This window comes from Vulpes lagopus, chromosome 8 (assembly GCF_018345385.1).
Source record: "Vulpes lagopus strain Blue_001 chromosome 8, ASM1834538v1, whole genome shotgun sequence".
Lineage (NCBI taxonomy): Eukaryota > Metazoa > Chordata > Mammalia > Carnivora > Canidae > Vulpes > Vulpes lagopus.
Genome location: NC_054831.1, coordinates 13,620,052 through 13,634,784, shown reverse-complemented (window position 1 = coordinate 13,634,784; position 14,733 = coordinate 13,620,052). Strand labels below are relative to the sequence as shown.

The window sequence follows — 14,733 nt, the reverse complement described above, 5'->3', positions numbered from 1 at the left end:
ACAGTGAAGCATCTTCTCTCCTCCCTCTCTGAGTCTGAGATCTATAATTCCAATAGAGCCTATATTCATAAGAAGATATTTGTCTAGGATCCATGATGGTACAATCAGTATGCTTCAGGTATATCCCCTATCTAGCAGGTTATATCACCTGAGAAGTCTAAAATGAGGGTAATACTCTTCAAAGGAAATGAAGATGTCAACAGGAAAAGTCTTTTGATTTCTGAAAAATTAAAAGCATTTATATTTCTTGACCAAAGACTGTATTTTTCTTAACTAGTTTGTCAAAACTAGTTCTGCATATTTCAACTTTACCTTAATTTTAAAAAGCACTTATTTAATTGAGCCCAGAATACTAAATATAAAAAGGCAAAAAGAACAGACTATGAAAATGAAAGAATTCTATCTTGTGGAATGTGAAGATATCAACACTTTAATTTCCCTCCAAATCCTCAATAGTATGTATATATTTTCAAATATTTTATTTATTTATCTGAGAGAGAGAGCACACGCACAAATGAGGAGGGGCAGAGGGACAGGGAGACTGCCTGCTGAGCACGGAGCCAGGTGTGGTGGTGGTCCCATTGTGGTCAAGATCCCAGGACCCTCATGATGTGAGCCGAAATCAAGAGTTGGACAATTGACTGAGCCACCAAGGTGCCCCAACAATAGCATTTTTTAAAAAAGATTTTATTTATTTATTCATGAGAGACATAGAGAGAGACAGGCAGAGGGAGAAGCAGGCTCTGTGCAGGGAGCCTGATGTGAGACTCGATCCTGGGACCCCAGGATCACACCCATGGGCCGAAGGCAGGTGCTAAACCCCTGAGCCACCCAGGGATCCCCCCCAACAATAGCATATTTTTAAAATGCATTTTGCAAAAGCTTAATCTATAATCTAAGAAAAATATTCCGTGTGCATTTATTTATTCAATTACATAGTTTGTGCAAGGAGCTGTGCCAGGTGTTGGGGACACAGTGGTGACAAGACACTGGCCTCTCCTCAAGAAGTTCGGCCTGAGAAACAAGGCCTGAGACAATTGTTAATAACAATTGTATAAATGCTACAGATATAGTAGTAACTGAGGTGAACCAGGAGGAGGAAATCTAGGTTACTAAAGCCCAAGAATGCCTCTATTTAAAGGGCAGAGGAGAAGTAACTGGGAAGGACCCGTGGGAAAGGGATGAAGTGTACCAAGGGAGTGCTATGTCATTGAAACTGAGGACCCAGCAAGTGAGAAGAAAAGACTGGTCAACTGTGCCCAATGCTGCAGAAAAAAAATCAAGGAGTCTGAGGATTCACAGTGATCTCTGCCTTCAGAGATGTACAGACACAGTGATCCCTCTAAGAGGAAGACTGAACAGCATAACTGAGGAAGAAGCTTAAATGGAACATAGTCAAAGTGAAAAAAAGATGAGAAAAGGGAGCCAGCAAGGTTCAATATTTCTCACAAGACATTTGCCTGTGAATGGCAATGAGAGACCCTGGGAGGCAGTGCAGGAGTTCAACAGAAAATTTAGTTCAATTTTATTTTGAGGATCTGACTGGCCTGAACATGTCTCATGCTGATGAATAAGACTCAGTAAAAAGGTAGAACCTGAAAATATTTCAGGTTTTTGACAAGGCAGAAAGGGATGTGATCCCGCTTACCATGGAAGGAAAATTAGCCTTTATTTAACACAAGGGGAGACAATGTCCCATTAAAACAAAAGGGAAAAGGAAAAACACAAAAGGGAGAAAATACAGGTAAAACTGTAGATATAGTAGTAAACAAACATAGCTGATGCTTGCTCTTTTCTCTGAGAGGTGGAAGGCAAGATCATTTAAGAGTGAGGCCAGCAGGAGAGCTGAAGGTACGAAGTTTACAAGTGGAGGGAAAACGAGACCACTGGACAGTGTGATGGGTCAACTGGAAGTTTGTGACAAAGGATAAAAAGTGGCACTGATCTACTCTGTGTGGAGCTTCCTCCAGCAGAGGCGCAGGAAAGCTAAGCTCCTGGGTGTACCCGGGGCTGTGGTGCAACTAGACAGGTTTGATGAAAGGATGAAGGGGCAAGAAATAAATATTAAACCTGGTAAATTTTTACTGAGCACACTGCTATGGTCCAGGTGTTATTAAGTGCTGTACATGAATGGCTCCCTCAAGCCTTATAGCTACCTTACCCAGTCAGTACAATATTATTTTTATTTTATAAATGAGAAAGCTGAAGAATAAACTAATTAGTTTCTTAACCATGGTCACATAACAGTCAGGATTCAAGGTTTGACATTTCATTTGGGAACCCTCTCCCTCCCCTTCCTCCCCACCCTGATGGACAAAATGGAACTGAAATAAAAGAAAAATTATTTAAGAATGAGGGTGTGCCTAATTTAAAAATACTTATTTTATCAATAGAGTACTAGATCATGAAATTAAAAATGGTTTTCTTAGTGTTTGTTGGTGTTAAAATTTAAAGACTCATCAAATCCAAAACTTAATGAGAAGAGTATAAGCTAACTTATTTCACATTTCTATCTCAGGCACTGTATGTTTTCATGTGCTATCTCATTTACCTTAAAATGTCAGCACAGGATCAATCTATATCCTGAAGAGGAAAATAAGGCTCAAAAAGGCTAAATACTGTTATACCTTTTATCAATCCCTGAAAAATGAAGTAGCCTCTCCCTGACCCTATAAAACCAGGGGTAATAGGCCTGACTGAATTCTCTGAGCAGAACAAAAAGCTCCACAGCTGTTTGCTCTCATCGGAAATCCTTTCCAACCATTGCTTTATTCAATCAAGTGAAAGAAACTAGGACATGCTCTCACCACTATAGCTAAAATCAAACTAAAGAAACAAAATAAAAATTTGAAAAGCAGAGAGTAAAACTTTAGAAGAAAATCATATGTCCAATTCCCAAATATAAACACTGAAGTAACGAGGAAAGTTATTAGACCTATTAATTTTGCATTGACATGGTAATTAAGTTTGATGAACCTAGCTTCATTCTACAATCACACAAAGGTAAGAAAAAACTCAAGAGTTTAATCTTCTCAAAAGTTATTGAACAGCTTAGCTCATGTCAATGTTTTCCAAATTGTCTTGACTGACAAAAACAAAGAACAGTAAAAACAGGTAAAAAAGAGAATATGTATCTGAATAACATATATACTGCAACGACTTACTATTTAGACAGAAGCTGTTAGAGTGTACTTATTATATGCATATTTATATAAAATGACACCCCCATCACTAAAGGTATAAGGACATTAGGTTTTAAAAACTTGTGAGAGAATACTAAGCTTTCCTCTCTCATACTGTCATTCAACCACTGTTACTCAGAGATGTAAGGTTTTTCATCATTTTCCAATTTGAAGTGCTGAATCCTGAGAAAAATATTAGACCTTTTCTCTTTCAGTCTTCCGTTCTAATCATTAAATATATGAATAAGATTTTACTTCATATAAGCTAAGGTTGGTCCTTGCAAAAAAATATTGTTTTATTTTTTAAAAAATAACACTTTCCACACTGACCTGTACCATCCAACTAAATGTGACATAGACATTTTTAAATGTCTAACTTCTTAAAGGATAAACAGAAAAGTTCTACTTACCATATACATTAGTATGTCTCTAATCATCACCATAGCTGTTTGATGATCATTCCAAGCTTGATTTAGCGTTTGAAGAAAGTTGTTATTCAATGAATTTAGTACATCTTCTCGCACCTATTAACAGAAGAGTTCGTTAGTTTGTTTACACCCACACACTCTCTTATATGTATACATGCACATATCTGTTTAATAAACTAGTGGTGTGGAACCTTCAATTTTACATCAAAGAAATATAGGCCAGTAGAAATATTTTAAGCTATAATATAACCTAAATACAGATTACTAACAAATGTGTTGTATAGTCCAGACCCATCTCCTGATCTTCAGAATCATAAAGCAACCTCCTGGGCATTTCTCAACCCTCCAACAACCTAACATGACAGCCAAAATAAAATTCTAAATACTTAATAAGGAACTACAGTGCCCCATAGAACTGGCGGTCCCAGGATACTGCTCCAATCAAATTTCCTACTACACCTCCCCTTCCCCATTTTCATAGAATGGTTGAAAATGTTGATTTTAGAGTTAAACTACTGGGCTCAAATCCAGCTCCCTGACTAGCTGTGTTACCTCGGCTAATTATTTTCATCTCTGTGCCTCAGTTTCCTTACATATGAAATAGTAATCATTTTGTAGAACTGTTCTAAGGACTAAATTAACACTAGTGACACACTCAGAACAGTGGCTGGCACTCAGTAAACACTTAAGGAGCATAAACTATTAATTCAGTGTGCTCCGCTACACTGGAGCTGACTATTGCAACTGGGTTCTACCCTTTTCTGCAAGTTTCACACAGCCTACTACCCCCTCATTTTTTTTCTGCTCAAGTTTCACTTCTGCTCAGGGTCTTCCTGACCACCCTATCTCAAACAATGACTATATCCACTCTTTAACCTACACTAAATTTTCCTCACAGTACTTGCTTGTCACTACCTACTGTATTACAAATTTATTCATTTGCTGTTCCTCTCACTAAAATACAAGATCCATGGCAGCAGGGATTCGGTCTTTTCCATGTGTGCTTCCCACACCTAGAACAGTGCCTGGCATCTTTAAGACCCTTTACTTCATTCATCCTACCCTGCAATACTATGATCCACCACCAACACGGTGGGTGATACCTGTTTTTGCACATCAAGTTGGCCTGAGCCTGAAATGCCTTCCTAATGCAATCCTGTTAAGACTACTCAGACTTCCTTTCCATAGTCTACAAGGATACTGCCACCTTCTCCAGCAAGAAGTTCCTGACTACTACTACTTCCTGCTATGCTATCAGTAGTCCAATGTAAGATTATCGACGAGAAAACAGAATTTAAAGCTAGAACCAGTTCTATCACAAAGAAGCAGTTTGTCCTCTAAGTTCCTGTAACACTTTAGGACAATACTGCCAACCTCTTTATTATTCCAACCCACCTAATCCACTATGGTCTAGCTCAATTTGTAACTCCAGCCTACCTAAGCAGACATGTTTTAGTGCAGTGGTTAAACATTTTTAGGTTGGGGAGAATCTGAAGTCATGGTGTTTGGTGAGAAACAAATTAATATGTGTGTTGAGATATATAGATATCTATAAACTTGAATTATAAACAGTAGATGTTACTACATATTAGCACCAGTATAAATGAGTCTAAATAAGTGGTTGCAAGTGCCAAAGACTGAAAACAAAATATACCTAACAAACTATTCCCAAAAAATGAGAATAAATTCAAATTAAGAAAACTGTACCTAATTTTTTATATCAGAGAAAAAATGGCCACTAAGAGATTTTAGTGATGAAACAAATGTCTGTTCTAACATGCAGTATGAAAATCACTAGCCTATACATACACATAAATTAGAATTTTATTATATATATTTTGTTCTAAGAGACTAAGCTCCTAAAAAAACAAACAAACAAACAAAAAAAAACGAGACTAAGCTCCTTGGCTCAAAAATACATCACCCATAAGTATGGCAACTGTATCAAAACTGATAAACATGTAGGTTTGTATATAGTACTGTATTAAACAATAAATCACTTATTTCAAGTCGTTAAGTCTAGCACTTGTCAGATGCAGATTCCCATGACTGCTAACACTAAGAAAACCTACAAACTGAAAATACACCTATTTACAGAATTCTTCACCAATCTTCAGTGAACCAGTAAATTTTGAGTAGCAATTAAGATAATGACAATTCTAGAGAAACTGTACTATATGACAAAAAATGTATATATTCTGAACATCAAATATCTAGCAATTAATTATTCTTAAGGACTTAAGTGAACTTCTGTGTAACCCTTTGTTATAAAATCAAATTACATGGTAACTATTAAAGTCACCCTAATTTTGGAAAGCAAATATGTGCTTGGTATATCTGTGAGATGAATGAAAAACTGACCACTTAAATTTTTAAAAGTTATAAAATATGACACGTGTCCTAAAATCACTGATTATATTTATATACACTTTAAAATAAAACATGTCAAGTATTTAGTATTTGTACTTACAGTTGCTTTCCACAAAATAAAAATGTGATCAACTAGTGCAATGTGTCATAAATGATAAAACTGCTTTATTTACAAATTTCAAAAACTTATCCTGACAAATCAATAACAATGAATTTTACTTAGCAGAAAATAACTGCTATTAATTTTGTTAAATTTAGTTAGTTTGTATTTTACTGCTGAAGTTAGATGGATCTGCTTTGGCCAATGACACAAAGAAATGACGCATCATTTTTACATAATGTAAACTTTACCATCTTACTAATTTTTAAGTGTAAAATTCAATGGTATTAAAATACACTCACAACAATTAATTTCTATCACAGGACATGGGAATTCTAAGAGGTGCTCCAGAAGATCTCAGACATACTCTGTTGTATTTATTTTTGAATGATTAGGCACACACACATAGATATACGACTATAAGACATAATAAATGCTTTAGATACACTTGCATTCTAATTATCCTGATCACTCTATGAACAAAAAAATTCTTCCTCTCATGCTGCCTCAGAAAAATGTTTTTCTATTCGAATACACAAAAAGTGAACAAATATTTGTTTAAATATACATAATAAATTGTAGGAATGAGATGAAAATTCAACCTTTATGAAGATTAAAATGGGCTTTTTAAATTTTTTTTTTTAATTTTTTTTTTTTATTTATGATAGTCACAGAGAGAGAGAGAGGCAGAGACACAGGCGGAGGGAGAAGCAGGCTCCATGCACCGGGAGCCTGATGTGGGATTCGATCCCCGGTCTCCAGGATCGCGCCCTGAGCCAAAGGCAGGCGCCAAACCGCTGGGCCACCCAGGGATCCCTAAAATGGGCTTTTTAAAAGGTAAGTTTGCATATAAACTAAATGAATAAAAGGATTTAACCTTTACTTTACAAGTTGTTGACAGAATACAGAAAATTTGCAAGATAGGAAGTGGGGTCAGTTTGTGTGTGTGAATAACATTGTTAATCTCACACCCTAACAACTACCATTAGTTTTTACATCAACAAAGGCAAACAGGAAGGAACCCTGCTATAGAAGTGGTACCAGTATCAAACGGGGCCTGCAGATCAGATATGTCCAGCATTATTATATAAGAAAAGCTACATGAAAGTTATCCAGGTGAAGAGTTAGAGTTTGAAGGGCTCATGAGACAAGTAAAAACAATCAACAAAGCCATGGAAACTGACAGTAGGATGGGACCAGCTGTGACAAGGAGGCTGAAGAAATGAGTAGTGGAAAACTGATGACTGTTGATGACACCTAGCCTTGCAAAAAGCAAGACACAGACAGTAGTGGAAAGAAGTAGATCATGAACCTGGCAGAGAAGCAGAATCACTTGAAAAGCAACAGATTTTGCTCAAGGGAATGAGATGACAAGACACAGATTGGGAGAAAATATTTGCAAAAGGGATACCTGGTAAAGGACTGCTACCCAATATATACAAAGAATTAATAAAATTCACCAAGAAAACCCAACCTAAAATATTGGCAAAAGATATGGCTACCTCACCAAAAAGATAACCAGGTGGCAAATTTGCATAATGAAAGATGTTCAGTATCTGATCAAGAAATTGCCAACTGAAGGATGCCTGGTGGAGTGTGTGATTCTTGATCTTAGGGTTGTGTGTTTGAGCCCATGTTTGAGCCCTATATTGGGTGTAGAGATTACTTAAAATCTAAAAAGAAAAGTAAACTGCAGTTTAAAACAACAATGGATACCCTTACACATTTATTAGAATGGCCAAAATCCAAAACCCAGACTCCACCAAATATTGCTGAGGATATAGGGAACAAGCACTTTTGCTCATTTCTGGTAGGAATGCAAAATGGTACAGAGCCACTTCGGAAGACAGTTTGGCAGTTTCTTACAAAACTACATGTACACCTATTGTACAATCCAGCAATTATGCTCCTTGCTATAAATAACCAAGGAGTTGACAACTTATGTCCAAACAAAACCCCACAACTCAGATGTTTACAGCAGCTTAATTTATAATTGCTGACATGTGGAAGCAACCAAAATGTCCCTTCAATAGGTGAAACAATAAACTGGTATATTCTGACAATAGAATATTATTCAGCACTAAAAAGAAATGATCCATTAAGCCATGAAAATAGATAAAGCACATATTACCAAGTAAAAGAACACAATCTGAAAATGCTACTACATACCATTATCATTCCAACTCCATGACATTCTGGAAAAGTCAAAACTAAAGAGATTATAAAAAAATTAAAAGAAGAAAAAGATCAGGTGGCAGGCATTAGGGTGGAAGGAGAGATGAATAGGCAGAGCAGAGAGGATTTTTAGGGTAGTGAAACTATTGCATATGGTAGATACATTTCATTATACATTCATTAAAATCCACAGAATGTACAACACATTATGTACAACACACCAAGAATGTAATATAAACTATGAACTTTGGGGGATAATGATATGTCACTGTAACAAATGTACCACTCTGGCATGGGATGCTGATAGTGGGGGAAGCAGTGGAAATATGGGAAATGTCTGTACCTTCTCCTCAATTCTGCTATCAATCTAAAACTGACTTAAAAAACCCAAGACCAAGAAAAGACAATCTCTTTTTTAAAGCTACCCAGGTGATTCTCATACAACAGTCAGGATTAGGAAACCACTGATTTAAGAGCCACACACTAGCCATTTCTGTTCCTTGCCTTTGCAGGATTTCTTCAACACAAGTATGTTTTTGTATAGTTGTAATAATATTGATACAATTTGGAGTCCTGATTTTTTTAAAGAACAATTAACATTCAACATTAACCTTTGCTTTAGGAGAAAAATGTCTACTTATATCATTTCCAAAGCATGATAGTAATTCAAAGAAAAAGGCTTCATCTGAGATTTTAAGCAACTGCCAACAAAACACCAAAAAGCAAGATCTGTAAAAGAAAAAAATGATAAACTGGACCTCATCAAAATTAAAAACTGTTTTACAGACACTGCTAAAACAATAAATAAGCTACAGACTGGGAGAAAATATCACATGATCTGTATCCAGAATCTCTAAATATATCGCCATATATAGAGACATAAAAACTCTTACAACTCAGTAAAGAAAGTATTTAAGAAAGGGGCAAACAGGCACTTCACCAACCAAAGAGGTTATATAAAGGCAATTCTGCACATAAAAAGATGCTCAGCACTGGCCATTAAGAAAACGAAAAATTTTAAAAATGAGATACAATTACAAATCCACTTTGGTAGCTAAAATAAAATATACTGACAATACCAAGTGCCAAGCAACTAGAACTCTTCTTATACATTGCTAATAGGAATGCAAAATATTGCAGACCTGTAGAAAAAGTTTGGTATATGACCCAGAAATCCCACTCCTAGGTATTTATCCTAGAGAAATGAAAACTTATATTCACACAAAACCTACACATGAAGGTTCACAGTAGCTCTCTTCATAATCACAAAAACTACATACAAGCCAAAAGTCATTCAACAAGTAAATAGGTAAATGGATATGTAAACTGTGGTACATTCATACAACAGAATTTATCATTCAGCAATAAAAAGGAACAAACTACGGACACATACAGCATTTTGGTTCAACCTCAAAATAATTATGATGAATGAAAGATATTTGTCTCAAAAGGTTACAGACTGTATTACTCCATTTACATGACATTCTTGAGAAAACAAAACTATAGTGACAGAACAGATCAGTGGCTGCCAGGGGTACTGGCAGGGGTAGGAGGGGTAGGGGTAGGATATGACTATAAAGGAAAGGAAAGGAGGAGGATATGACTATAAAGGAAAAACAAGGAATGTTCTGGGGTGAAGACATGTTCTGTATTGATCACGACAACAGTTATATCAATCTATATGCATGGGCTAAAATTCATTGAATTGTACATGAAAATAAAAGGCTAATTTTATGGATACGGACTTTTTAAAACTTGCAACAATTATGATTCTCAGGTTGGGCCATTTTATTATTATTATATATCATAAGCATAAACTAGGATGCCATAATGTTTATTCTTAAAAGCAACCTGAGGGGTGCCCTGTGGCTCAGTCAATCTTCTGCCTTCCACTCAAGTCATGATCCTGGGGTCCTGGGATAGAGTACAGCATCAGACTCCCTGCTCAGCAGTGGTTCTGCTTCTCCCTCTCCCTCTGCGCCACCTCCCAGCTTGTGCTCTCTCCGCTCACATGTTTTCTCTCTCTCTCAAATAAATAAATAAAATCTTTTTAAATTTTTTTAAAGCAACCTGAAAGCCAAACAACGAAAGAATTGTTAATTACTTCAAGAGTGTCAACTTCTGAATGACTCTGGAATAATTCAAATTAGCAGAATACTACATTTTTCATTTCTGTAACATAGCTTTTCCTGTCCATTTAATTACGTCCAGGCAAAGATTAAAGTGGAATTACTAAGTCAAAAAAATGTTTATTTTTCAACATTGTGATAAAATCTATTCACTGATAATGTCGAAGTTGCAAGAAACACATCCTCAAATCAATCAAAATACTGGCAAAGGAAGAGGGGGACGGAAAGGAGGATGACAGTAGAGCTGTAAGCAGGCCTAAGACCTACAAGCTCCCAGGCTCTGCTCTTGAGTCTTCTTATTGAAGTATCTTCATGGATTGACAAGGAGGCCAACCCTGGGCCAGGAGCTCTTGGCTGGTTGGAGAGTCAAAAGATATTAATAATCTGCACAGTCTCCCCCGCCCCACCCTTGCCCCCAACACACACAATTAAATCATTAATTAAAAGGTTTTTTTCACCCTGTAAGTTTCAATGCCTGGGCAAAATCCCAGCCAGCCAATCCTAATTAAATGTTTAGGTAATACAAAGAAATTCATCAGCTAAAACTAATTATAAAGATGTTAGCTCTAAAGTCCACTGAAACTAGAAATGAGCCATATAATTAATGATGATATGGACTACTGAAAATTAAGGCCTTCCTTCTTAAAAAGTCTTAAAACTCAGGACAGTATTTAGTTCAAAGACAGACAAATCTCTCAAGTACAGAAAATTGCATGTAGCATTATTTTGCATTGAAATACACACCATGTATTAAAAACACAAAGTGGGTCATGAATAACACGGAGCACACACTAATTATACAAAAAACATTTTAAAAATATCACAGAGAAACTAAAACTTTAAAAGATGTAATCTCTTAGAAATACGTAGTATTTAACAATCACTCACAAGTTAAAACAATCAAATTAATATCTGAAGACTTTCCAGGGCAGCTACTAATTTAATTAGGACTTTGAGTAAGTTACTTAACCTAGCTGGTCTGTAACTCCTCTCACTCATAGTATCACTGGGGTGGACTACAGCCACAAGGATGTCTTACTACCCCTGCAGGGCAGGCTCCATTTTCCCTGAGTAAATAAATGTGACTTATATTGGTTTTGTTTGATTTTAAAAGTGGTATTTTCCACTGTTTGAAAAAAAAATTGAGAGCCACAGGATGTCTGCTAAGTACCTATCTGGCTCTGAATTCTAAAGCAAATATTGATTACTTCACCTGAGTAAACTATTTACATAAATATGCAACATTTACATGATCAAAAATAGCATTTAAGTTCCCACTTATATCAGAATTTTTTCAGGGTCCTGTACATATGATCTGGGGGCTTGTCACTTCACAAATTTTACCAGTTACATAAACTTTATTCTTCCAAGGAATACCACTGAAGAGTCATTCTTGAATATCTCAAAAACCTTTCATCACCCCAGAATGATGTGACATAAAGCTATCAATAAAAGTGGCTACCTACAGAAGTCAATCTCTACAGTCCTAGGAACCATGGAGCATAGAAGGTATCTCTCCTAATCTGACACAAATAGTTTTTTAAAAGCTTTATAGCTCTTCCCTTTCTCCTGAAAGCTCTGATTTCAAAGATTATAAAAAGAAATAGTGTAACATTTTGCTATTTTTATGTAACAGTCACATAGAGTGAATAGTGGCAGCAAAGAAAGGAGTATAGATGCTGAAAGTTTGCCTGCCTGATGCAAATCACAGACCCAACATTTAGTAGATATGTAACCGCTAGTAACTTAGTTTTTTTGTGTCTCAAGTTTTTATGAAAGAGGAATAATAAGAGCACCTATTTTAAGGAGCTGTTGTGTGGATAAAACGTGTATATAAATAATGCTCACAAAAGGGCCCAGCCCACAGTAAATGCCATATAAGCATTTGCTACCATAATCTTATCACATAAATATCTGATCTTGCTACTATACAAAGTGTGGTCCATAGAACAGGATCCTGGTCAAAACTGTTGCCACCATCATCATTATCATCATCACCACCACCACCCTGAAGCTTTTTAGAAATGCACAATCTTGGATCCTAGGTATCTACATTAAGTATCTTAGATTTTAATAAACATATGACATAAAACATACATACATACATACATATACCACATGTGGTTGCATACTTTATACAGTATATTTCCTAAATTCCCAATTTCCACTTGATTCTTGCTTTCCTTTCTGCTAAAAAACAGAAATTTCTCCATTAACTGGAAGGAATCCTTTTACTCTATAAGATGAGGAGTTTGTAAAGCAGTTAATATCCTATTATTTGTATATTTAATATAAGCCTGGTAAATAGATGTTGCTCTCTCTCAATATATAACAACCTTAAGATTTCTGTATTTCAAAACATTCTGCTAAGTTCAGGAGCATTAATCTTAACTTTTGTAGAAATCTTAAACTTTCCAAGAATTCACTAATAGATTCCTCAATGATAAAAATTCACTGCCCTTGGGCAGCCTGGGTGGCTCAGCAGTTTAGCTCCGCCTGCAGCCCAGGGCATGATCCTGGAGACCCAGGATCTAGTCCCATGTCAGGCTCCCTGCATGGAGCCTGCTTCTCCCTCTGCCTGTGTCTCTGCCTCTCTCTCTCTGTCTCTCATGAATAAATAAATAAATAATCTTAAAAAAAAATTCACTGCCCTCTTGATATTTTCTAGATGGACAGTATTGGTTCCCATTATTTTCACTAACTTTCAGAATAAAGGTGGCAGTCTTGATGAGAGGAATCCTACAAGTACCACTGACAAAACAGTAATATAGCTATTACAGGGAAAGCTTGTTTCTTGATTGCTGTCAGAAGATTCTTCTGTAATTCTACTAACACATTGAGTTATATAGTTAGTAATACAAGTTTAAGAATGTTACAAAAAGCACATTACTTGTAATCTCAACATAAAATTAATTTCTAGTGGCAGTATTTCCCCACTCACTCTTTAAGCAACCAAAATGAAGCTCTCAATTCCAAAGAATACATAAAAATCTTCAAACTGTCAATTCAGATATTTAATGATTACTTCTAAAAAAGCAAAGCAGGGTGCTAGCCACTATGGGGGGGGGGGATACAAAATGTATTCAGCCACTTTACAATCTTTATGGGGGAAGGGAGAAAAGGAGCCTAATATCAGCATTCATACCTTTTTTTTTTTAAGATTTTATTTATTTATTCATGAGAGACACGGAGGGGGGGCGGGGGGGGGGGGCAGAGAGGCAGAGACACAGGCAGAGGGAGAAGCAGGCTCCATGCAGGGAGCCCGACGTGGGACTCGACCCCAGGACTCCAGGATCACATCCTGGGCCAAAGGCAGGAGCTAAACCATTCAGGGATCCCCACAGTCATACAACCTTAATACAAAGTAGAGTACAATGAATAGCACTATAGAATCATAAGGCTGAAAGCAGGGGCACTCAGTGGGAATTAGGACAACATATTTTTATAATTTCATACATAAAAAATATTTGCTACATGTTGAAATAAGAAATCACCTAGATTTGGCATCATTTTACAAAAATACGTTCTTAGTTCAAATATTAACTTTAAAAAAAATAAACATCAGAAAAATCAGGATTTCCTGATGAGTATAAAGTAGTGCCATGAAAACCGTAATGGCTGGAAAGGAATACTGAAAGATAAAGTAGTATACCAATGAAGGACAGGAATTATCTACCACTTGTAAAATATTACATTCACAATGGTTAAGACAAAAGTTATACTTTAAAAACCACTATAGTGTTAGTACTGTAATTAAACTTTAAACAAAGCCACTGACAGAATAAGTAGTAAAACATAAACACAGCATAGCAATTCAGCAACTAGTCTTTTGGTTCTCTTGAGTAATATGGAGGAAGAAAAACCCCATGGTTCCACAGGATCACATGATCTGGCTCCCAGCCCACTCATCTCAAAAAATAAGAGATATATAGCCCCCAAATTTTACTGTGCTTTTAAATGGTGATACACACTCTGCTTAAACTATTCAGCAATTAATAGAATCTGGCAGCTGGTAGATATAAACCATGGTTCCCATTTGACTAGTAGTATTCTCAGAGATTCATTTCAATAGATAATTATTGAGTGCCAACTATATGAAGCAGACAAAAAGATGAATAAAACAGGTCCTAGGTTGCACAATATTTTTACAAAATAAATATTAAAAGAACATCACTAGAAAATACAACAGAAAACAAGACAGAAAGGGATACTTGCCCTTACAGTGCTTATAGTTTTAGGCAACAATTTAAGTGGGAATAGCTGATATTTAACACAAGTGAATTTACCAAATAAAGTTAACACCTTACGCTTGGCTCTCCCCAACATCATTTCTCTTACCAGTCCTTTCA

At 36.1% G+C, this 14,733-nt stretch overlaps 1 protein-coding gene across 2 annotated transcripts in view; it reads right to left on the bottom strand.

The window, feature by feature from the left end:
* Nucleotides 1-14,733, bottom strand: part of CUL3 (cullin 3) — an 88,463-nt gene that overhangs the window by 43,610 nt on the left and 30,120 nt on the right. For both annotated transcript variants that reach the window (XM_041765542.1, XM_041765543.1), the window contains one exon: nucleotides 3,593-3,706. In XM_041765542.1, coding sequence (XP_041621476.1) covers nucleotides 3,593-3,706 — 114 coding nt within the window. The remainder of the gene's footprint in view (nucleotides 1-3,592; nucleotides 3,707-14,733) is intronic.